We start from the raw sequence: 25,463 nt of genomic DNA, 5'->3' as shown, positions 1-25,463 counted from the left end.
CTGCTTTCTTAACAACTTTCAGGTGCAGAATACAGTATTATAAGCTATAATCACCATGCTATATGTTAAATACTCAAGCTTTTATAACTGGAAGGTTGTATCCTTTGACCAATATCTCCCCAGTTCCTCCACTCCCAGCCCCTGGTAACCACATTCTGCTCTGTTTCTCTGAGTTTGCCATTTTTAGATTCCATACATAAGTGAGATGACACAGTATTTGTCTTTCTCTGTCTGACTAATTTCACTAAGCACAATGCCCTCCAGGTCCAAGTCCAGGGAGCTTTTTAAATGTACCAGTGTCGGGGCCTTGTCCCCTAGAGATTCTAATGTAATTGTTCCGAGGTGTGTTAGAGCGTCAGTAATTTTTAAGACCTCTCTAGGTCATCTGAGTATTTGCCCAAGCTTGAGAAATACTGCTCTAAACTGTGCCATCAGGTTAATGAGTAGATTTTAGGTCCCTTTTATTACCTTTCTGTAGAAAAAGCAAGAAATTGATGGGCTGGGGTGTGAGGTCAGGTCAGCACTCAAGACCCACGAATACATCAACCAGTGGCATACTCCTGCGTTTGAAGGAGCGAGCTCTATAAAATGCAGGCTTTTCAACACCAAGTGTTAACCGGAGACCTGTTTCTTGGCTGAGCAGCAGGCATCCGCCCATTTGGAGGGGTGCTCTTCTCACTGCCTTTCCAAAATGGTAAGCTGGACTCAACCCCAAAAAGCAAACGATTCCCTCTTCAGTTCTCTCCCCTCCTTCATGGCAAGACACACATCTCAGGTTAAGTGTGAACCTTCAACAGGAGCGACCTTTGCCAGGAGCAGAGGTTAGCTTATGGCAAGCATGGCTTGAGTTATACATAATTAGAAATTATTAGCATCAATTAGTTTTTGTTCTATTAATATTTATGCTTTTAATTAAGATTGCTTCTTTATGGCATGAGAGAATGGCTATTCACCTGGAACTGTTAAAATGTTTCCTTTTCAAATTGAATAAAATTTCAGTTCCACAAAATGAATTAAATCCAAGACACCTAATATACACCATAGTGCCTACAGTTAACAATACTATACTGAATTCTTAAGCATTTGCTAAGAGCGTGGGTCTTTTGTAAAATGTTCTTACCACAAAAATATAAATAAAAATGGTGTGTGGGGGGGTACTTTTGGAGGTGATGGCTATGTTTATGACATTGGTTTCACAGGTGTGTACTCACACTAAACTCATTCAGTGATATACATTAAACATGCACACTTTTGTATACCAATCTCGCCTCAATAAAGTGGCTTATAAAACAAACAAAAAAAAGAGGTCAGGATTCTTGAGCCTTAATTTATTAACTTAGTGTTGACTACTTTAAAATGCAACCAGAGGGACTTGCCTGGTAGTTCAGTGGCTAAGACTCCATCTCCCAATGCAGGGGGCCAGGTTTCATCCCTGGTCAGGAAACCAGATCCCACATGCCAAAACTAAAGATCTCACATGCCACAACTAAGACCAAATAAGACCACAGCCAAAAAAATAAATATTTTTAGAAAATAATAATAAAATACAATGCAACCAGAAAGTAAATCTCAATTGAAAATTTAAAAATATCAAGTAGAAGAATGAATCGAATTTTTTAAGTGGTAAATAATAATCCATATAACCATGGAGATGGTGTGCCTTGTTAAAAGAAAACAGGTTGTTTGCTAACGATATGGACCCTGATGCTGGGAAAGACTGAAGGAAAAAGGAAGAAGGTGCCAGAGGATGAGATGGTTAGATAGCATCATGGACTCAATGGATGTGAATTTGAGCAAACTCCAGGAGAAAGTGGAGGACAGAGGGGCCTGACAGGCTGCAGTCTATGGGGTCACAAAGATCTGGACACGACTTAGTGACTAAACAGCAACCACCACCTCCCTGTCCATCCACAACACATAATAAAACATAGAAGTGCCCACAAGTTGGTAAAATATATTTTATTTGTTCATACAAAGAAATAGTATGAATTACCAGAATTTCATTTTCCTAGAAACATCTTTTTCTGTGTAAAATTAATTTGTGTTATACATAGGACAAAATACTTGATTTAATTTTTTTTTTCCTTTTTGTACATATTGGCTATTCTAACATCCAGGTTATAGAGGAAACAGCTAGAATTTGCACAGTATTTCAGATTACTGGGTGGAATGAAACTCAGTCATAAATTAATGTTACAAAAGTGAAAAAAAAAAATCTAACCACACCTTGAAGTTTTATTGACCATCTTTCTTGATCAACTGAAAAGAAAAAGATATCGACTTCCACCTCGGCCTTTTCGACACTGAGTGTTTCTAGTTGAATGGACTCTTCCATTTTTCCTTTCTTATGAAAATATCCTGGCAGGATCGGAAACTCTATTTCTCCAATGTCTATAATGTACCTGTCACTCGGAGTGACTTCCTAGGAGGAAGGAGACAATTTCTCCTCCTTCATCTTCCAACTAGATGCTTATGATTCAGGCAGTGTACCTAAACACCTTTCCAGGTCCCACGTACCAAGTTCACAGACAACAGGACAAACACCTCAAAGACAGCGTGGGCTAGATAGGAACAACGGAAACCTCCAATTTTTTTCTCAGCACTTTTGTTTGCTTTTAAACACACTGAGTGGAGCAAAGAGTACCCCATGAATATCAGAGCTTTTCCTATAACCCGGAAGAAACCCAAAACGTGCGTTAGGACAAAATTTGCCAAGAGGTGATATGGTGTTTGCCTTCTAGCAGCGAAAAAGTTAAGTTGGTGGTCTTGCAGATGGCTGGAACAGGAAGAAAGTTAAGGTCTGATTTTATGTGTTGCCTGACTTCTCCAGGAGAAAGACATGTGGGCCCTGTAATAAGTATCACGCGATGGGGTGTAACCTTGGGAGCCGTCAGGAACAGTCAGAAACCGCAAGCCCTCAGACCCCTCAGAAGAGATGCACAGGAAATCTGATTTATTTGTCTTCCATGGAAAAACTCACTCTAGTCCTTCAGTGCTAATTATTGACATCTGTTTGGATTCAAGGATTTGACCTAGAATAGAACCTTGACTTACTTCAGTGTTCATGACTAAATGACCCTCCTTCAAGCTGAGGATTTCCTGTTTCAGTTTTAAGGCAGAGAATAAACAACTTAATCAAAAATGGTCCAGCTTAGAAAGACAAGCAGGGACCCGGAGGGGAAGGAGAAGCTTGTGTGCATTTCCCCCTCTGCTTTGTGGCAAGCCCTTCTCTGAACTTCTCTGCAATTGGACATCACGTGCCACGGCAGGGCACCAGAGTGGCCAGAAAGCAGACGGGGCAGGAGCAGGTGGTGGCTGTGGACTGATTCTGACTTGAAGCCATGCTCTGCTGTAACGGAAAAGAGGAGGTGTTCCTGGTTTTATTTCCAATCAGCTTTCTGATTGGAGAAATGTATGATCACTTAGCACCCTTATAAGGATGTCTTTGACACCCAAGCAGCAAGAAGGGAGAACCACCCTGTGATTATGGGCATTCCCCTAAGCGCAGGTTCTCCTCGGCTTAGTGGAGGCAGTAACAAAGCTACCGAATGATTATAGCATCTCAGGAATGCACAGCTCCCTGCCCCCGCCCCATGTCCATCCTCCTACACCCAACCTACATGATGACAGTTTGCTGCTAAGCACAAGCAGCTACGTGTGCAAAGACAAACCAGCTTATCCACAAGACATCCCTTAAAGACCAGTGTTTTGCTTCTCTAGCAAGCGAGTTATCCCATAGAATAGACAAAAGTGTCCTTTGTAACTACTGCAACCCAATCAGGTTGAGAACATCTTCCCATATACTCCTTGATGAAAGTATAATGCAAATGACAATTCTTTGATGGTAGAACCATTCTGGGTTAGAAAACTGAGGATCAAGTGAAGAGACTATTATTATGTCATATTGCTATAGGGTTACCAACAGCCACTAGCTGGTCAGCATCAAGTGACTCCCCCGGCCTTCCCACCTCACCGCTCCCTCCAGAGAGAAGCAGAGGAGAGCATTCCACATCAGCAGCTACAAGGCTGGTACCTCTCCTGCCAGGGCCTGGCTAGAACAAGAGACAGCCCAGGCTCGAGCGTCACAGGTGACACGGGGCCAGTGTTCCCAGTCTCTTTTTATAAGAGCCACTCCTGGTTCTGTCTGGCTGTTGGCTACAGACCATGTTGTCTGAGATGAGCTAGAAATTCCAGGGAGAGGAATTCCAGACCCCAAACAGGGGCTGGTCCTGGCATCTTGGTGGAGTCAGGAGGGGAGGCACCTGACCCCTTCAGGTCTCGACGCCCAGCACCCCTGGTTTGTGCTGGTCGTTCTGCTAGCCGGGGGGATTCTTTGGTGTGTTAAGGCAGAAATTGTCTGCCTGAGAACGGAGCACGCAGGATGCACTCGCATGCAAATTAGAAGGGAACATCTTTATTTCTAAAGCAGCAGCCAAGCACAGGACCTGGGAAAGTCAGGGGAGGGGACTGACATCTGCATACACTTCAAGCCGGCTGATGAACTGGGGATGGGGCAGAAGAGGAGGCAAGGGGGCAGCCTTCAAAATCAAAAGCTAAAGTTCATGACCTTGATCCCCTCACCAGCAGACTCTAAGAGGATGTGGATGTCCCAGCCAAGGTAGTGATTCTCCCGAGCGCTGAGTGGACTTGGGGGGGTGGGGGTGGGGGGGTGGACCTAGCACTGTGGTCTGGAGTCTGCGCCCTTGGACGTGTCAGAAAGCGGCCGAGGAAGCTGCCATGTGGCGGTCTGTCACCTCAGAGCTCCCAGAGGTGGCCAGGCAGCCAGGGAGACCGGAGTTTCAGAACAAGGAGATGGCAAATGCATCCAGACAGCGATCGAAGGCTGCATACCCGTAACAACAAAAATCTCAAGTTGTGCTTTTCTTTTCTTTAAATACAATGGGTAGAAAGAAAACTCAAAGGAAAAAAAAAATGGAAGCACCATCCATTTCGAGGACAAGAAGGAAATATTAGAAAACACTTTGGAATGTTAACAGATTACGTGACTCTCTTAAAAGAGTGTGGCTAGGCAGCTTAGTGAATTAATTGCTTATGAATTAAAAATAAATTATTATAAAATAGATTTCTGTACATTTTACATACATATAATCTCTCTCAATATTTCCTAAGCCCAAGGGAGTGCCATCAGTCCCAGCCGAAGTCGTGGCCCGTCATCTGGTAGAACTTGCGGTTGAAGGGCCGGTAGAAATCCCGCAGCTGCCGCAGCACCTGCGCGTCGATCTCGGGGTGGGGTCTGCCCTTGGTCTTGCCCAGGCAGTGGGGGCGGCCGCTGCCCTCCGCCTTCTTGAGGCAGGGGAAGCCCTTGGTCTGGTTGAAGTAGAAGTGCTTGTCCGAGATGATGCGCTTGAGGCCCAGGAAGTCCTGCACGCGGCCCAGCTCGCCGGCCGGGTCGCGCACCAGGCGCTCGCCGCTCACGAAGAGCATCTGGCGGGCGGGGAAGTGGCGCAGCCAGCGCTCCAGGTGCTCCGCGTACAGGCCGATCTGGATGGCGCTCCACGAGCGGTCCACCAGGCCCGCCGAGCGGTTCCGGAAGGCCAGGCTCTCGAAGCTGGGGATGTCGGGCCGCTTGGAGAGCGTCTGCGTGTAGTCCGACACGGCCCGGGTCACCGGGTCGCGCACCACCACCAGGAGCTTGGTGTCCTTGGACATGGCCGAGATGCGCGCGGGCGCCTCGCGCGTCACGAAGTAGCTGGGCGTCTTCTCCATGGTGATCTGGCCGTCCAGGGTCCTCGGCATCAGGTCCCTGCGCGAGCAAACAGACCAGGGCGGGTCAGAGGTCACAGCTCTTTGGCCACACGTCTCAGTAGCAATACTTTTTTTTTTTTTTTTGCTATTCTTGCTTTTTTTTTCTGATTTATTTTTTAATTGGAGGGTAACTGCTTTACAATATGTTAATTTCTGCTGTACAACACCCATGAATCAGCCATATGTATACATATATCCCTTTCCTCTTCCGACTCCTTCCCACCGATCCCCCCATCCCACCCCTTTAGGTCATCACTGAGCATGGAGCTGCAATGTCAGCACTTCTAATCCTAGCTCCATCTAATTTCAGTTTGTAGAAACATAAAAAAAAAAAAAAAAAGCAAGTCGAATTTCACAGCTGAGAGATACAGGTATGTCCTATCTGAAGGTCGGAGGCCAGATGCTCTCCACCTAAGATGGAAAGGCACTTTAGAGTAGAAGGAGTAAGATTCGACCTTCTCTGAGATCTTCTCCTGGGTGTCTCTCCCTTATTTTGGGGGGTATCCAGCTTTTAGATAGCCCCGAATATCTGACTTCAGAACACAGAGACCTCTCACCTCTGGGTATGTGCCTTTCAAAATAATATCACCTGGGGCTCCTGGAGATTTTGGCATCCACACATCCTCCCTATCCTGCTCTGCTGTGCTTATCATGTTGGGACAAAAGCCCAGTGGACACGGGAACGAAAATGTCCCCTGAGCCAGTCAGGGTATACTAGCATCGTCACAGTGATCACCGACCAAATGCCTTCACCATGAAAAACAACCCTGAAGGCCTTGAGGCACATAGCTGCCAAAAAATCCGGAGGAGTCAGATGAAGTATAAACTGATGCGAAGAGAGAATGTGCTGAGACACAACTCTAGAAGCCTCCAAAACTACTTCAGATTCCATTTTTTATAGATAGCTGGTGGAAATCTAATTTTTATAGATCCCTGGTGTATGATGCAGGGAGCTCAAATTCAATGCTCTGTGACAACCTAGAGAGGTGGATGGGGTGGGAGGTGAGAGGGAGGTTCAAGCGGGAAGGGACATGTGAATACCTAGAGCTGATTCATGTTGATACATGGCAGAAACCAACACAATATTGTAAAGCAACTATCCTCCAATTAAAAATAAGTAATTAAAAAAGAGACAGGGACTTCCCTGGTGGTCCAGTGGCTAAGACTCACTCCTCGCTGCCAATGCAGGGGTCCTGGGCTTGAACCCTGGTCAGGGAATGTTCACATGCCACAAAAAGACCCGGTACAACCAAAATAAATAAATTAATAATAAATATTTTTAAAGAGAGAGAGACTTGTATGATATTTATTTATTGCCACGTAATTTAAATGTAACTACACAGGCAGAACTTGAGCAAACTCCAGGAGATAGTGGAGGACAGGAAAGTCTGGCAGGCTGCAGTCCATGGGGTCGCAGAGAGTCGGACGTGACTGAGCAGCTAACACTCAGGATGTTCTAAACGTCCAGCTTCAAGCCATCCCTAATCTACTGAGACCCAAATTGCTTTATGAAGATGTTTACAGAAATGATGATATAAACTCTATCACATGAGCCAGAAAAGAGCAACAGACTCCTTCACAGCGAGTTAGAGGAAGCGGGCGTCTCCCTGATGGGGGGTGGCCCCGCAACCCTGCAACCAGCCCCAGCTTAAGCTAAAGCTGGATTGACCCACTTTGCCCATTTACCACTTAGATGAAGGTAGCCCTGTCATCAGGCTAATTCGATGGAGGATTAAAGAGGGCCTGGCTTTCAACTTCTTCTGCCTTTCCCTCAAAAGCAGGTCGAGTCTGATTAAGCCCAAGTTTTTTCCCGTGTTCAGCCAACTACATCTAGACCGAGTCTACAAGAAAGGGTTCAATAGTCAGAATCCAAGTGCTATCCCTATGACTGAAGACAACCCCACCCGCCACGTTCTCCAGCATCATGCACGTGCGGCAGCTTTGGGGTCTGTCTGCAGAGGCTCTGAGTGACCAAATACAGATGCTGAAGTCCAGCCCCTGGTCGGACTCTCAGCACCCCGTGGATTGAGGTGTGTGCCCCTCACCTGTCCATGCCTCCGTTCTCTCATTTGGTCCATTAGAAAAAGGATGATGTCCGCCACCCAGAGTTTCTCCTTGGGACCGAGCCTGGGAGCTAACTGGTGCCAAAGAAAGGTTGTCAGTTCCCTACTGCTGACAGCGTCAGGGAAAGGGTGCAAGGAGGCAAGGCCTGCACGCAGGGACTGGTCACTGCCTTGGTTCACCTGCAGAGGAGCCACGGGGATGCCCCCGGGACAGGCAAAGCCTCAGGAAGAGTGGACGTGGCTCTCTGCCCACCTGGGCTCCAGAACCACCTCTGAACCTTTGCTGCCTGCATCCCCTCACCATCCCTAAACAAAGGCCTGGCGATCATGGAACAAAATGGCCAAGTGAGAGAGGCCATACCAGGATGAGCAGAAAAAGAACAGGAGATAGTCACCATCTTACAGGCCAAAGGCACAGCCTACTCGGCCACAGTGCATGTCTGGACCGGGGTCAGATTCTTGGGTGACCCCTGGCACGCTGCAGTATGAGCTCCAAAGGACAGTCCAGAGGTTGCACACGGATGTCAGCAAGCACTCAGGGTCTTAAGACTTTCTCTGTTTATCAAATAACAGCTGGGGAACTGCAGACACCGAGTCTCAGTCCCCGTCCACTGCAGGCTCCACAGACACCTTTCCCTGGGTGTGCGTGGTGTGGACACACAGCAGCTGATGGGCGAACATGCTACGGGGTTCTCCATCATTTCAGCAGGTGATCCCTGAGTCCTCTCCATGGGTTTCCAGGTGCATTTCTGTGGCGGGGGGAGGGGAGTAGAATATGCCACACAAAATATGTCTCTTTGGGTTAAGGATTATTTTATGCTGATTATTTTTAAGAAACAATGGACGTTGAAAAGCTCTGAAAACCAGTTAATGCTAACTTTCAGTAAGAGATATTTATATTTATAAGGGAAATGCTGGGAAAGATAGGGGGCAGGAGGAGAAGGGGGTAACAGAGGACAAGATGGTTGCATGGCATCATAGACTCAGTGGACATGAGTCTGAGCAAACTCCGAGAGATAGTGAAGGACAGTGAAGCCTGGCATGCTGCAGTCCACGGGGTCACAGAGTCAGATACGACTGAGCAACTGAATAACAAAGTGTCTTCCTGTCTGTACCAGGAGAAGACTGACTATATCTCTAGAATCTCGTATCCATGGAGTTAAGTCTGCCCAACAGCTGTGCCGTTATCTACTGAGCTTTTCCCCGCCACCTCCCAGAACTGGCCTCCCCCTTCCAAAAATCTTTTGTCTCCAGCTAGAGATGGCATTTAAGATGGAGGCTTGGGCTGTTTCCAAGACTTGCTCAGGTTTCCTGGGCATCTCCCTTGTACACAGGAGGGACACATGTTATTAAACTATTTGTTTTTCTTCTGCTGACTGTCTTTTTCTTTTTTCTTTTTTTTTTTTTTTTTTGCTGACTGTCTTTTATTACAGGCATCTGGGTTGGGTGGGGGGGTGGTTCCTCAGCTAAGAACCTAGAAGGGAGGAGGGAATATTTTTCCTCCCCTCCCCTGGCACCGGGGCCTGGGCTCAGACAGAGTGGGGTACCTCCCTAGCGTGGCCCAAGAAGTGTGCTATTGACCCTTCTGGGCAGTTATAGGCAAGACCCTGTTCTTGCCTCCGTCAGCTTTTCTGTCACCCTCTCCCCCACCAGACCCCCAGCACCCCTGGCCCTGGAGCAAAGCCCTTTTCCATTCACTCCCTGGGCCCAACTCCCTCCCACCCTCACCCTTTACTGGCCAGGCTCTCCTGTCCGGACACTCAGAACCTCTCCGGGCGTAGCAGTGGCTCCAGGAAGAAAAGATGGAGACATGGCCGAGGGTGATTCCCCTTACATGGGCCCTGCAGCTCACCCCAGTGACCCCTCCAGTGGTGGCTCCAGCTAAAGGCCGGCCTCCCAAGCCAGCAGGCGGGTTGCAGTTTAATTGAGCAGCTCATTAGGAAAGCCAGTTTCTCAAACTGATAGCCACAGCTAGTAATCTAGGCAGCACTTTGGGGCTCCCAGAGAAACTTTCACATACTGTGCCTCACCTCGTGCACAAGCCTTCGAGGGGACATTGCCAGCCCCAACCTACTGAGGAGGGAGCTGGGGCTGGCAGGGAGGGTCACCCACTGCCAGCAGGCCAAGAGCTGAGACCCGAAGTAGGGCCCTCTGATACCCCCAACACCACACCTCCTCCACCCAGCCTTCTGTGTTTTTCCTACTATGATGAAATGTACAAAGAGCTACACACCTGTCCTTTCTTTAAAGAGATACCTGTATTTCTTCTTCTCATTTGGAGATTAGCATCATAATAATAGGTATTCCAGGGCTAGGATCACATGACTACGATCATAATTGTTCAAAGATGAGTCAGATTTTGAAACAACAGATGTCTTAGGCTCACACACGCTTTCTGCTAACTGCATAGGATGAGGCTGGGGGGTCAAGACAGGATGGAACAGTAGTTCCTCCTGCCAGAGGCCACCCCCAACCTCATCCTCCCCTCTCCACCACGTGGGTGGGAAGGGACACTCTTCCCCACCTGGCATACATTCCCCACGGTGCTTATGAAGCCAGTGGACCTGGAGGTCTCTCCAGGGCAAGTCTCAGGAAGATGTATGCTCCCACCCACCCATCCTCAGGACAAGAAGAAGAGGTGCTAAGCAGAGGTCTCAGGTGACACCCACGACATTCAGGCCTGGGGATGACCAGTCTGGGAACACCAGGGCCCTCAAAGACCTGGACCACGGAGCAGGAACCTGGGAAACTGGGGATTTGCAGCAGGTATTTCAGGCTTTCAACATATTTCAGGAAACTCAAAAGAAAGCAATGGGCCCCGTGGCGGTGGCGGGATTCAGCCTTGATGCAGAGGGTGCTGGATGCCCGGGCCCCGCCCTAGACCCATGGAATCAGGCCCCTGTGGGTGGGGTCCCAACATGGGGATCTCTCTGATGATGCCAACCTGCAGCCGGGCTGGAAATTGTCACCCTGGGGCATCCATGAGCCTGGCAGCCGCCCTGCACTTCAGCCCCTTATTCTGCGGATGCCATGTGCACCTATGGGTTGGGGCGGGGGGGCGTGGTGCTGGCTGGTGCTGGAGGCCCCCCGTGGTGGAAAAAATCAAGAAAACAATATCGTTAACAGAACAAAAGCTGTTCAACTAATCCAAGGCAGGAGTTGAACCAAATTCTTGGAGTGAAGTCTAGAGAACTCGGGGTCATATCCTCCCCGTGCAAAGCAGACCAGGCCCCAAAGGGAGGGTGATGCCCCACCTGCCAATGCATGAGACACAGGTTCAATCCCTGGGTCAGGAAGATCCCCTGGACAAGGAAATAGCAACCCACTCCAGTATTCTTGCCTGGGAAATCCCATGGACAGGAGCCTGGCGGGCTACAGTCCATGGGGTCACAAAGAGTCAGTCACGACTGAGCGACTAAACAACAACAAAGACATGCATCTGTGCAGATGCATAGAGATGCACACCACACACACACACACACACACACACACACACACACACACACACTACACCGAGCTAATCATCAAACACAAATCAGGCTCTCCATAAAACAGAATGAGGCCAACTGAAAGAACTAGAAGAAACTCGTGTGATGAGAGACTAAAAGATGCATCTAACTCTTTCATCATCAAAAGTTAGATAATATCAACATAAACAGAAGAAAGAAAAAAACAAACAGGTGAAGAATAGTACAAGCCCCGAATTATCTGATTTATGCTTTTGCCAAATTCATGGCTTAAAATGAAACTAAGGTCTCTTCATTTTTGAAAAGCTCATGAAACTAAGATGAATTGAGGTCAAAATGACCACTGGGCCATTTCCTCTTTCACAGGCTTGTAGCAGGTGACCCAGGAGGATGTCTCGAGTCAGGTTTGAGGATATAGAATCTCAGCCCCAGGTCTGGGCGCTCACCTGCACCTGTGCCTTCGCCAGACTCAGAAGTAGCTGAGAGCCGACCTGTGGACTCAGCCTCCCCAGGGGCATGGCCATCATGGGCTTTGGAGAAGCCCAGTGTTTACAGTGAACAGCCCATGTCTCGCCGGGGCTCTTATGTGTTACCTCGGAAAGCAGACTCTTAAAAATAAACCTTCAAGCTAACAGGCAGAGGAAATTTGAATGAACCAGACAAGTTCTAAAAGCCTTGTAATTCTGATGTTCTTCAGCAGCCAACGTTGCCCTAATTTTCTTTTTCTGCTTCTTTTCTTTCTTTGGATGGCATGTCGGCTCCCAGAGTCCAGCAAGTGAACTTATTGTTGGAACTGGCAAATTACACGAGAAAAAAGAGGAAGGTTATTGAGATGGGTGTAACCCACCACACTACAGCCAAACAGATGCTGAGACACTGACACAAAACAGATGATGGAAGTGAATGAACTCGAACTTCAGAGAGCAGACAAAGCTGCAAGCCACAATGGGGTGGGGTGGGCCCAGCTCCCTCTGGGACTGAGGAAAACTAGAACGAGGGGAGGATGATCTCTCTGTTTAGTTCCAGAAATACCCCATATGTATATACTAGTATAGATAAAATAGATCAACAAGTATCTGCTGGATAGCACAGGGAATGCTACTTAATATTCTATCATGATCTATATGAGAAAAGAATCTGAAGAAAGATATAGTTAAATAGAGACAGGAAGACGTATAACTAAATCCCTTTGCTACACACCTGAAACTAACATAAATTAGTTGTAAATCAACTATACTCCAATTTTTTTAAAAAAATGAAATATTCCCATGTTTCCTGACCTCCAGTAAAGATCTTTTTCCTTCCTTTTTAGAACCTACTTTTAAACCTACATACATAAATCATCATACTGTCCAGTTCTATGACTTTGGACAAATGCACAGAATTGTCTAAGAGCCCGCATCACAGTCATAATCCAGCTCAGTTCCATCCCTCTCCACTCTTCCTCTTGCACTGCTCCTTTCCATCAAAATCTAAAATCGAACACTGTGCACAAAGCAAATCCCCTTACAAATGGCCCTAGGCAGCCCAAATCCTTGTGTTGATACCATTGGGATGGAAATATTGATTGAGAAGAGAAAATGGTCAATACAGACTTAGACGTTTTGACATCACAAATCTATTTACCGTTGCTTTAAAAGAAGAATAAGAAGCTACAAGTTGTTTCCAGGTCTCTGTCTGTCTTCCAGTTCTAGCTCCTAACTAGCTTGTTCCCCACCCCCACCCCCACCCCCACATCCCGGCGTCCTGGTCTGTAAATCAGTAACACAGAGGAGGTTGAATTCTGATAAACTGCTCTGAGGACAAACTCAGGTTGGGGAGCACAGGCCAGGAAGCGACAATGCCGCATCATCTTTAGCTGTTCCCAAAACCCACATCCTGGTGGCTCAGATGGTATAGAATCTGCCTGCAATGCAGGAGACGTGGCTTCGATCCCTGGATCGGGAAAATCCCCTGGAGAAGGAAATGGCTACCCACTCGGGTATTCTTGCCTGGAGAATTCATGGACAGGGGAACCTGGCAGGCTACAGTCCATGGGATCACTGAAGAGTCAGAAATGACTGAATGACTAACACTTTCACTTTCAAAGCCCACATCCAGCCTCTGAGAGCTCAAAAGCCCATGGTGAGACCAGGAGAAACCTTTACAAACAGAACTATCAGCATCTCTAGGAACGTTATATCTCTCCTCCCACCCTGCAGACAGATAGTAAATAGTCAAACCTCCTCTCACAGTCCCAAATCAGTGTGGGAAATAAGGATGTCCCCCCTTAGAAGGGTTAAACAAATGAGGCGCCATTTTTTAAAAATAGCTGTTAAACCCGCAAGTATCAGCTGCAAAACTCAAAAGCCCTGGGATCCCAGGGATGTGGGGAGTGGGACGCTGAACAGAGCACAGAGGAGTGAAAACACCCTGAACGATACCATCATGACAGACACATGGCACCATGTCTCACAGTCAAACCCACAGAACACAGCTCACCAAGGGTGGACCCTGCTGTGAACCGTGCGCTTGGCATGATGACGCCTGCTGTGTCAGTATGAGCTCATCATAACCAGTGCACCGCTCTGATGGGGGGTATTAATGGTGGGGGAGGCTGTGCTTGAGGGGGAGCAGGAAGCACATGGGAATGTTCTTGAACCCCAATATGAATGCCCAAGCTTGGTTTCCAGAACTCTGCCCTTTCTGCTTGATTTTTGCAATGAACCTAAAACTGCTTAAAAACAGAAGAAAAAGAAGAAGGTTGAGATCCTGTCTGTCCTCTTCCTGTCTGTGGCCTATGGCTTCCTCCTTGGGAAGGATGGGGTCACGCACCCTTGTGTCCCCAGCCTGGGCCACCAGAACTGATGCGCCGTGCTCACGTGAGTCTTTCCTGTACCCTCGCCTCCACCTGCGACTCCAGACCGAGGGCTCCTCCTGGGATGCTGGGTTCACGGCACCTTTGCATTCTCTATGCTGCCTCCTTCGCCCCCAACCACTCAGGAAGAAAGAAAACCCTTTCCTCCTGGGGTTTGTCCTTGATATCTTGACCTGTGAACACAGGTAGAATATCTTAACCTGTAAGCAGCATGATAAGGGACTAAATCTCCAACTTCCTGCCTTGAAAATATATGACAAAAAATAAACTCAGAAAACAAAAAATAACAAGCCTTCTTTTAGGAAAGGATGCCTTTGGGTTCCTGGGATCTGACTGCTCGCTGCCCAGGCCCCTCCTTTAGCTTTTCCTCCTGGGCTCAGAGGCCCACTGCCCTGCCTGGTCCGCAGGGGAGGGAGTTACGCTGAGGTTAGCTGAGTGCCTCAACCTCCCATCACTGGGACCAGGGAAGCACTCGAGTTGGCCAACCTGAAAAGGGCAGAAAGGGCTGCTGGGGGCGTGGAGGGGAGGCCATGCTGCCTGGAGGAAGAGCGCAAAGCTGCTGACAGTCCAGGAGGTGACAGATGCTGACCGGTTGCGGGGAGAGGCAGGGGGACGTGTCCCCAGGCTTCAGCCGGCACTGGGTGCTCTGGAGTTAGAGCATTTTCAAAAGAAAAACTGGGGAGAGGGGCTTACTTGTTTGTCCAGTGATTAGGAATCTGCCTGCCAGTGCAGGGGACGTGGGTTCAATCCCTGGTCTGGGAACCCCACGTGCCACGGAGCAGCTGAGCCTGTGAACCCATGCGCCCTGTAGAGCCCGTACTCCACGAGAGAAGCCACAGCAATAAGAAGCCCACACACCGCAACTGGACAGTAGCCCCCACTCGCCACAACTAGACAAAGTCCACGCAGCAATGGAGACCCAGCGGAGCCAAAAGTAAGTAAAAAAAGAAAATATTTTAAAAAAGGAAAACCAGGGGGAAGAAAAAAAGCAGTCTCCAGGGTCATTACCATCCTAATCAGAGGGGTTTCTGCTGTGACAAGTGTGGGCAGCTGGGGTCCTCTTTCCCGAAGGCCTGTCTACCAGCCCTGAACCTCCGTCCTGGGTGAGTACCCCAAACTGTCTCCGGGGCAGCGTGCTTCTCCCTTGTGAGTTTGTAAGTTACAGTGGACTTCAGGTGGACGGGGGACAAAGACAATGGTCCAGGCTTGTGGCTTCTGTTCCCTTCCAGAAGATGAGAGCCGAAGAGATGAGAAAGGAACCCTTCTTGCAACCTCGACTGTGGACAAGAAGACACGGTTGTTCCTGAGGCTTGTAACTCGAGCTGTAAGTGGTAACCCTGGGAAGTTTCATCTTTAAAGCAGTTTTCTTCCCTGGGGAGGAGGGAGGAGGGAGGAGGGCTGGGAGGAAGGTGGGGATCAGCTCCCCCCCTTCTTATCTGGAACCTTCTTCCTTTGTAGGAAGTCTCTGAGCCCAAGGATGCTGAGAGTGCCCTTTGAAAGGGCCACTCATCTCCATAAATAATTATCTCCGTTTGGGCGAGATGTTTGCATATCAAAGAACTCCTTTGGGAGTGTTTAAAATAACTTAAAATGAAATTGTAAATAGTCTACTGTTCTCCTTGTTTCTCTGGTCCCTGGAGCAGTTGGCCTCCCGGAAGTGATGTCATTATTCATTATAAAGTTTACTGGGTCTTTTTACTTACTTTTTTTTAAAGGTAAGGGGTAGGAAAGAAGAGACATAACAAAGGATGGACTCCCCCAGGCCCCCTCCTCTGCCAGCCCTCGCCCCGTTCGCCCCTCCCACCCCCCAACCCCCACCGCAAGGATTTGGCCTCCATTGTATGAGAATTTCAATACTGCTCAGAAAATGAAAAGCCTTTGAGTGCCATAAGGGGGTGGTGCTCAAAAGAGCATCTTGCAGCTCTGGGTCAACCCAAGATTCCTTTCATTTTGGCAGAATCCTACACTATAGACCCTGCTTCACAAAGGCCTGAGTTCCTGTTCCTGGAAGGGGCTGGGGGTGGGGGGTGGGGGGCGGAGGGAGGGTTTCAATTAAAAGCTAATAGCCTTTTGTGTCTGGGCGCTCTGGGGCACTGCTCGTGTTTATTAGACCTCACTGTGTGCGGGCACAAACCATGTGAAATCAGAGTAATCTGTGTCCCCCCGTTTCCTGGAAAAAAAAATTGTTTTTGATCAATAGAAAGAGAGGAAAAAAAAAGTTTTCTGGGAAGCGCAGTCTTTAGAAAGTAAAATCAGCCTGTCCGTGGCGTGGGCCGGGGGGTGGGGGCAGAGCTCAGGACCCAGAGGGAGAGGAGACCTCAGCAGCACAGCCAGATGTGGGAAGGCTGTCCCTCCCTGGACAGATTCTTCTCTGTGTAGACCCGCCCCGCCCTCCCCTCTGATCCGTGTGGGCTTCCCCTCTGAAATCTGCTTCTTCTCCCTGGGGTGCTGGAAGCCTGGCTCCGCCTCGGTGACTCCCCAGGAACAAGGGGCCAGCCCTCAGACGGCTGCACTGGCTGGTATGTTTCATAGGCTCCTGAAATCCTCTCCCAGCTCAGGCTTCACCCCAAGAAAGGCTCCTTCCTCCCCCGCCCCATCTCTGTGCTCTTGGCAACCAGGTACAAATGTTAGTAAACAGACCCTCATTCAAGACTGAACCACTCAGCACCGCCAGTCAACACAGAGTGGATGGAAATCACTTCCCCACCCAAGGAAGCGCACCACCCACCGCCCCCACCGCCTGCACCCAGGATAAGGGGAGGGGGCTTCCCGACACAGTGGAGTCTACCGGGTGCTGGACACTTGAAGCCCTGGGCTCTGGGTCCTGCACAGCCACTGACAAAAGCCCAAGACCTGACTCTCAAAGCTTCGGGCTCAGTGTAGAAAAATGAGTGGGTGACTTACTTAACTCAGTATGACAACCTGTAGGTCCATCCGTGATGCTGCAAATGGCCTGATTTCATTCTTTCTGACAGCTGAGTGGTACTCCATTGTAAAAAGACGTGATACAAATGAACTTACTTACAAAACAGAAACAGACTCACAGACTTAGAGAACCAACTTCTGGAGGCCAGGGGGAAGGACAGGGAGAACGGATAGTTGGGGAGTTTGGGATGGACATGTCCACGCTGCTGTATTTAAAATGGATAACCAACAAGGACCTACTGTGTAGCCCGGGGAACTCCGCTCAGTGTTACCTGGAAGCCTGATGGGAGGGGAGTTTGAGGAAGAATGGATACATGTATATGTATGGCTGAGTCGCTGCTGTCTGAAACTATCTCAACATTGTTGACTGGCTATACTCCAATACAAAATAAAAAGTTTAATCATAAAAAAAGTTGACTTTGACACTAATAAAAAAAAATTAATAGGAATTTTCCTGGCGGTCCAGTCGTTAAGAGTCCATCTTCCAGTGCAGGGGGTGTAGGTTTGATTCCTGGTCGCGGAGCCAAGACCCCACATGCCTTATGGCCAAAAACCCCAAACATAAAACAGAAGCAATGTTGTTAAAAAAAAAAAAATCAATAAAGACTTAAAATGGTCCACATCAAAAATCTTTTAAAAAGCGAATGGACTGGTTTAAAAGGGTGGTTGGCTCTAAAATTCTATAAGGGGACCCTTAACAATCTCCATCTCTCCCACCACACCCTCATGCCACCTCCTTCCCCAGCCAGTCGTAGGTTCGCACAAGTCGGTACAAGAGAATCTATATAAATATTTAATGATTGAATAGGTACAAAGGGTGCTTCAGGCACGCTTGAGGATACAGGTCAACCCCAAGAATGTAATTCAGACGGAGGTTACTGTAAAGGGCACCCTCAAACTCGGCAACCTGGTGCCTGAGGAGACAGAAAGGAAAGGAGAGCTCAAGGTCAGGCTGTGGGTCCTCAGGCAAGTTTCTAACATCTCTGAGCTGTCTCTCCTCATTTGTAAAATGGAGACATTTTTCCTGTTTATTAAAAAAAACAAAAACGAGACTCACTTGTAGTTCATATGTGAACAAGCTCCTAACACAGCAAAACCCTACCTAAGGGTAATGTGGGATGACCCCCATTCATGTCCCCACTTTATCTCCTTTGACTTTCAACTCTAGGTACTAGGGAGATTTCTAGGGAAATATTGCTAAGGAAAAAGAAATTCCACATTGGTTCTCACATTCAAAGTCTCTTGTGAAACAAGTATTTGAAAGAGTCTCCATTTCCTGAAATTCTCACTTGTGCCAGGAAGGATCCCATATTTGGACCTTCTTTCTTAGTCCCATGGTAGGACCGTGGCAACCAAGAAAAACCAAACTCCCCCTTCTTGCATTGACATCACTGAACGGATGTGATCATCCAAGCCAAAGAGGAGCAGGAAATGAGGCGGTCTTTCATATGACCACATCCTGCCTTGGAAGGTTCTTTCTTTCTTTCCTTCCTTCCTTCTCTCTCTCTTTCCTTCCTCCCTCCCTTCTCTCTCCCTCTCTCTTTCATTCCTTCTTTCTCTTTCTTTCCTCCTTCCCTCCCTCCCTCTCTTTTCCTTTCTTCCTTTCTTGCTCTCCTTCCTCACCTCTCTCTGTCTCCCTCTTTCTTTCTTCTTTCCATGGCAGAGAATGAGGTTTACATGAAGTAAAACAGCCCGTTTAGGGGCAGGAGCCATCTGAGGCTGATGAAAAGAAACAACCCAACTGCTGAAACCAGATCCAGAGTGAAGACTTGACATAATCCGTTACCTTCCTGCCCCCTGACTGCGGAGCCAGCGGGAGTTGGGGTTGAGAGAAACCCCAGTCAACTCTTAAGTCCGAGACAATGGCTCCATCCTGCTCCCCGCTCCCCTTCCACTTGACAAACAGAACCCCATTTTATGGTTATCAGCTGAAAACAGTATAAAGTAAATTACGTCAATAAAAACCCCAGACATAAGTTTGAGGGAAGCTCAACGGATGGGAAATGAGAACAAATAAACTCCCCTTATCACAGGCTCTAAATAGCTAAGAACATTTTAGAGAAGAAAAGAGGTGCTTTCTGCCCATAGAGAACATCCCTGGGAGTGCATTAAGCTGGAGACAGACGCTGCAGACAAAGAAGACCCGCAGCTTCTTATCCCACACACCTAGCAGCAGCAGCAGCACTCGTTTCTTTCCAGTGAGTCTGACCTAGTGCTTGAAGCTCATCAGAAGGTGCCTTGAAACAGGAAGTGACGCGCAAGGCTGATGGAAGCTCTAAAGAGATACCCATCAAAGTGCACGCTCTCCTACGCCTATGGAGACTGTCAGTTTGGAAAGGATGGAGGCTTCTAAGAGCCAATTTTCAGGGGGAGAAAGGTAAGTGCAACCTCCTTAGAGTCTCATCCACTTATTGTCACAGTCACCGTTTTTTATAAAACATCAATATATCTGTAACAGATTGCTAAGCAGAGTCCAACTTGCCTGTATATTTCACGTCCGAGGATAGGAGAAATGGAAAGTCTTGGAGGCTTGAAGTTTTGCTTAAGTGTTCTGGATTATTTGAGCACATTCCCTCATGACTGTTCATATTCTGTGAGAACCTTTTGGTAGATGGTGAGTCTTAAAACTTCCAGCCTTTCTCTGTTCTTGACACAAAGCATTCCCTCCCCCTACCCCACAACTCCCACAAGGGAACAAAACTGTAAGCACCAGGGAGATCAAATAACCAAATGGTTAGTGAGAGGGCTGCTAAGAATTACAAGTGAGATTAGCCTTTTACCCTGCATTAGCCCCAGTGAAAAACTAACCCTGTAACTACTTTTAAGCCTAATGATGATTTCTAAGAACAAGATGTTTGGTTCAATCTTATGGCCTGCCATGTTTTGTTTTGCATTTCTTTGGACGGTACATCGTAAGACGGTACATCTTCAAAAGAAATACAAGAAAAATGGCAAAAAACCTGGGATAGGAAGCACTGGAAAATAATCTGCTGAATGAACACATGAATGAATGAAAGGAAATTAACTTGTAGTACTTAAAGCTAATGACTGGGGGTCACAGGGCAAATATGTAAAGAGAATTGGGGGCAACCTGGGATGATAAATTACCATTTGGGGAAGGTTTGAAAATGGTGACCATATCAGGATCTGAATGCCCAAAGTAATTAATGCTAGAGCACCACTTATGTACCTTCACACCCATTACATTAAGTGGCACTATTCCATCAGGAGGCCATCCAGATAAAGAAGGTCTTGACCTTGCATGCTAAGCTACAGCAAAGAACAAGTCCCTTATTCCACCTGAGGGACAGACGCCATCCACGAGCTCCTCTCACTTCTGAACTTTGGATGCCCCAGAGTTTTGGGGGGGGGAGAGCAGTAATAAACCACCAATGGATATGAATCTGAGCAAACTCTGGGAGATGGTGAAGGACAAGGGAGCATGGCGTGCTACAGGCCATGGGGTCTCAAAGAAGAATCATACATAACATAGCAACTGAACCACAACAATTAATAAAACGCCTTCTCTTCAAATAATAAGTGGTTGCAGAGGTTAACAGGAGAAAAAATGACTCTAATGAGTTGATTTATACTCATTGTCATTTTACTTATTATTTTGCTTTAATTATTAAAATTCATCTGCATTCTCCAAGAGATGCTGGGATGAGAGACCCCAGATGTCTCTCCCCTGATCATAAGAGGAAAGACTAGGAGTGTGAGCAGGATCTCTCACAGATGGTTAAGGAATCAGGAAGGACTAGGAATGTGGGTGGGATGGCTTGTGGATGGTTAAGGAATCAGTGACACGGCATGAAGGTATCATTCACGGGGATGTTTCTTGCCCTCCGGGGGCTCACTGTGTATTTGGAGAGAAATTCCACATCCAGGAAGCTCCCTAATAGATACTGTATTGAAATGTGCAAAACAAGCATCCAAAAGTTATGTTCTTCGGGACGTCTGCAGCTTCCTTGAGCTGGTGCCAAGGCCAAGGGGAACAAAGATGTCAAGAAGAAAAGATACCCAAGTGTAGGAACATAAGGCAGTGGTTGAGACACTGGGCTTGGACTGAAGTTTGTTTCTTTGTTTGAGGAATGGTGAGAAATAAGACTACAATGATTAGGAAATGACTGGAGTGGCCCGCTTTCCACTCTGCCCAGCCCTCCCCCCACTGCTTCCCCAACATCTTTTCCAGAAGCCAAACCTAGAAAACTTGACAGCTTCTCGTGATGTTGAACAAGATGTTCAGGTTTCCTGGCCAGGAATCTCCCTGCCTTTCCACAAGGACATGCTAGTCCCCTTCTTCCATTCTTACCCTTCACCCCAGCCACGGGCAAGCAGAGTCCCCCTCCTTCTCGTACGTTCCTACAGCGCTCATTCCCACCCTAGGCTGGGTTAGCAATTCTTGCTCCCTTCTTATGATCCCACCCTGCCATCAGCCTCCCTGCAAATATACACACGTGCGTGACCCTAGGCTGGGTTAGCAATTCTTGCTCCCTTCTTATGATCCCACCCTGCCATCAGCCTCCCTGCAAATATACACACGTGCGTGCACACACACGCACACAAGTTAGCATACCTTTTCTCTATCTGCTATTATCCACTTCCAGGGGGTTGATGCCTGGACTCTGCCTTATTTGCACTGTGGCCAAAATCAATGGCTCTTAGATGAATGAAAGGTGCATAAATAAACGAACAATTGCTAGAAAGACGTTGGATTTGATCTCAGACAGTGAGAAGCCACATCAAACATGGCAGTGAGTGACTTGAAGGTGTATCAGGAGTGGGGGTGACAGATCTGGGCTGTTAGCTGATGATAAACTCCGTGAGGCTACTGAAGCTTGATACAAGAAGGTGTAAAGAAAACTGGAATAAGCAGAAAAGAATACTGGGCATCTCCAATGGAAAACTCAACAACACGTTATCTGGAGATAGCTTTCTTATTGCTTTTGAGATATTTTGCAACTCTGTAAATTATAAGTAACAACCCAGCAAGGCAATATGATTCTTGACCACAGGCATGCAAATAAGTGCTTTCTAGTGGAACTTCTGTGGGTTTCCCTCTCCACTACCCACTACATGGGAAAAGTCAATTTTGCCCACTTGTAAAGTCATCTCAACATTCCTTTATTCCAAGGAAACTTAGGTTCTTTTGACTTCTTTGGACCAATGGTAATAGCTGTCAGGTTTTCTCATTAATAATAAGTAAAATAAAATCCTTAACATGGTCATTAAAGAAATATAATCCTTAACATTGTAAGTGAATGAATCATGATTTTACCTTTTGCCTTTAGAAAATTATCCTTTGCCAAAAGCCTGGATTAGCCATGTGATTTTCATAAGAGTGCTATCCAAATGAAGATGTGGTATTTATGTGTGCGTATGTGTGTGTGTGTGTACACACATGGATTTCCCTGGTGGCTCAGATGGTAAAGAATCTGCCCGCAATGCAGGAGACCAGAGTTTAATCCCTGCTTTGGGAAGATCTCCTGGAGAAGGGAATGGCTACCCACTCCAGTATTCTTGCCTACCCACTCCAGTATTCTTGCCTGGAGAATTCCATGCACAGTGGAGCCTGGCAGGCTACAGTCTATGGGGTTACAAAGAGTCAGACATGAGCGAGCGACTAACACTTTCAGTTTCATACGTGTACATACATACATATAATAGAATACTACACAGCCATAAAAAAGAATGAAGTAATGCCATTTGCAGCAACATGGAAGGACCCAGAGATTATCACACTAAGTGAAGTAATTCAGACAGAGAAAGCCAAATGCCATATGATATCAATTATATGTGGAATCTGAAATATGACAGAAATGACCTTATCTATGAAACAGAAATAGACTCAAACATAGAGAACAGACCTGTGGTTGCTAAGGAGGCAGGGAGGGATGGAGTGGGAGGTTGGGGTTAGCAGATGCAACTATTGCATATAGAATGGATAACCAAGGTCTGACTGTATAGCATAGGGAACTATATTCAATATCCTGTGATAAGCCATAATGGAAAGGAAAATGAAAAAGAATGTATATATATATACACTTTGCGGTACAGCAGAAATTAATACAGCATTATAAATCAACTATACTTCAATAAAATAAATATGAAAAGAGTGCTATCCACACCAGCGGCTTTTACCCCATAGCATCCTCTTGATACCAACCACCTTCCCATCTCAGTACCCAGAACAGTCATGCTTTCTGCTGAGCAAACAGCCTGTTTGAATGACTTGTGTAACTGAGGCCTGTCTGTCTGTGAAGGCGGCCATGAAGCTGAAGGTCATGTCCACTTTGTGGCCCCCACTATGGATTCTCCTTTCTTACTCTCACATTTTATGTGTTCGTGGCCCTTTAAGTATCCTTCAAAAACCACCTGAAGTACATGTTCAAGAAGGTGGACGCAGAATAAATGCAATTCCGTAGATCTGAACGGGAGGGGGGTGTGGGGGTGAAATGGATGGGACAGCTGGTTGGAAGACACACGGAAGGAAGCGGAAAAGGAAAGCAGGTTAGAGACGAGGAAAGACCTTCAGTCTTTTAAGCAAGATGGATCGAGGGCGGGACGCTTATGGGTTCTGAGTTCACCCACAGAAACTGTGGCTTCTAACCCAGTGTTCAGGATGGAAGTCAGGACACAATGAAGGCGCTCAGCCCAGAAATGATACAAACACAAAAGGGTTTAGGATTCAGTGTCTATGTAAAAAGCAGAAATGGAGGTAAGGTGAACATGACGCCAGATTCTAAGCTAGCTTTGGGTCCAGACAGATTAGCCTGGGTGGGGTGCGAGGCTCCCTGGCAGGCCAGTCAGAGGCCGGGGTCGTGAACAACGACTGCCTCTCCCTGCAACGCTCAGCGCTGCCCTCCATTCACTGACAAAACCAAATAAAGACCTTTAAGATGCTACTTTCCCAAATGAATCCACTTCCAAATCCAGGGCTGGGAACACACAGCACTAAGCCCGTGAGCAAACACTCCTAAAGAAGAGAACAAGAGACTCCTCTCTGCTGCCCCATTAGCACATTTGGGAAGTTAATACACCTCCCCCACCCCCACTCCCCCCAAGGACACTGTTTCCCTGGGTTGGCTGAACGCACATCAATTAACTTGTCACATGGAGGCAGGCAGGACCGCCAGGTACCAAAACAAGGCATGGAATCAACTGACTGTGTAATGATGCCAAGAACTGGAGTCCTGACCACTTTTTTTCGTTTCCCTTTTTTAAAAATTGAAGTATTGGGCTTCCCGGGTGGTGCCAGTGGTAAAGAACTCACCTGTCAATTCAGGAGACAGAGAAATGGGGATTCGATCCCTGGGTTGGAAGATCCCCTGGAGAAGGTCATAGCAACCCACTCCAGTATTCTTACCTGGAGAATCGCTTGGAGAGAGGAGCCTGGTGGCCTACAGTCCATGGGGTCACAAAGAATCGGACACGACTGACATGACTTAGCATGCATAGTTGATATATATCATGTAAGCTAAACAATATAGTGATTCTATATTTTCATACATATATTCCATTTAAAGCTATTATAAATTGGCTAGATTTCCTGTGCTGTTCAATATATCCTCGTAGATTATTTATCTTATACATAGTAGTTTGTACCTTTTAATCCCCTCCTCCTATCTTGCTCCTCCCCCCACCCTCTCCCCAGTGGTAACCACTGGTTTGTTCTCTGTGAGTCTGTTTCTGTTTTATTAATTTCATGTGTTTGTTTTATTTTTTAGATTCCACATATAAGTGATATCATACAGTATTTGTCTTTCTCTGATTGACTGATTTCACTCACATAATACCCTCCAGGGTCATCCAAGTTGTTGCAAATGGCAGAATTTCATTCTTCTTTATGGCTGAGTAATATTCCATTGTATATACCACATATATATACACCACATCTGCTTAAGCTGTCTCCATGAATGTGGAATTCTGAGAGACTTCTTTACGAGACAAATACAGTGTCTATCCAGGGAAGGACCCCTTTTCCTGAGGACCCCCCTTCCTCTGAAGAGAGAGGGTTCTCCTCTCAGGACAGAAATGGGGCTTATTAATTATCATTACAGAATGTTACCCTTGCTGCCTGCAAGACAGGCATGCCAATCTCAGAGTTGTGCCCTCAGAGCAGAGTGCTCCCACTTTTAGGGGTTGCAGAGAATTTTGGGAAAGGGCTGTGCTCTCTGGAATCTCTAAGATCTCACATGCCACACAATGAGGCCAATAAAGAAAGCAATCTCTCAAAATTCCAGCATTCTGCAGGAGAAAAAATACTTGCCCCAAAAGCTAAGACCAACCTCAAAGACCAAAATGGTTCTATACGGCTCACCCAGAAGGCTCTGCTCCCCACTCTGCTGGGGACAAAGAAAGAACTAGGATTTCTCACAAGGTATT

The 25,463-nt window shown here is 47.1% G+C and overlaps 1 protein-coding gene across 1 annotated transcript in view; it reads right to left on the bottom strand.

Annotated features, from left to right (window-relative positions):
- Nucleotides 1-1,944: 1,944 nt before the first annotated feature.
- Nucleotides 1,945-25,463, bottom strand: part of LOC110127765 (heparan sulfate glucosamine 3-O-sulfotransferase 3B1) — a 43,361-nt gene continuing 19,842 nt past the window's right edge. Inside the window, exon 2 of the mRNA XM_020878122.2 lies at nt 1,945-5,764. Within this exon, the coding sequence (XP_020733781.1) occupies nt 5,146-5,764 (619 nt within the window). The 3' untranslated portion in view covers nt 1,945-5,145. The remainder of the gene's footprint in view (nt 5,765-25,463) is intronic.

The sequence above is a fragment of the Odocoileus virginianus genome, chromosome 17 (genome assembly GCF_023699985.2).
Source record: "Odocoileus virginianus isolate 20LAN1187 ecotype Illinois chromosome 17, Ovbor_1.2, whole genome shotgun sequence".
Taxonomy (NCBI): domain Eukaryota; kingdom Metazoa; phylum Chordata; class Mammalia; order Artiodactyla; family Cervidae; genus Odocoileus; species Odocoileus virginianus.
Note: the sequence above shows the minus strand (reverse complement) of the source record. Positions and strands in the feature narration are given on the sequence as shown.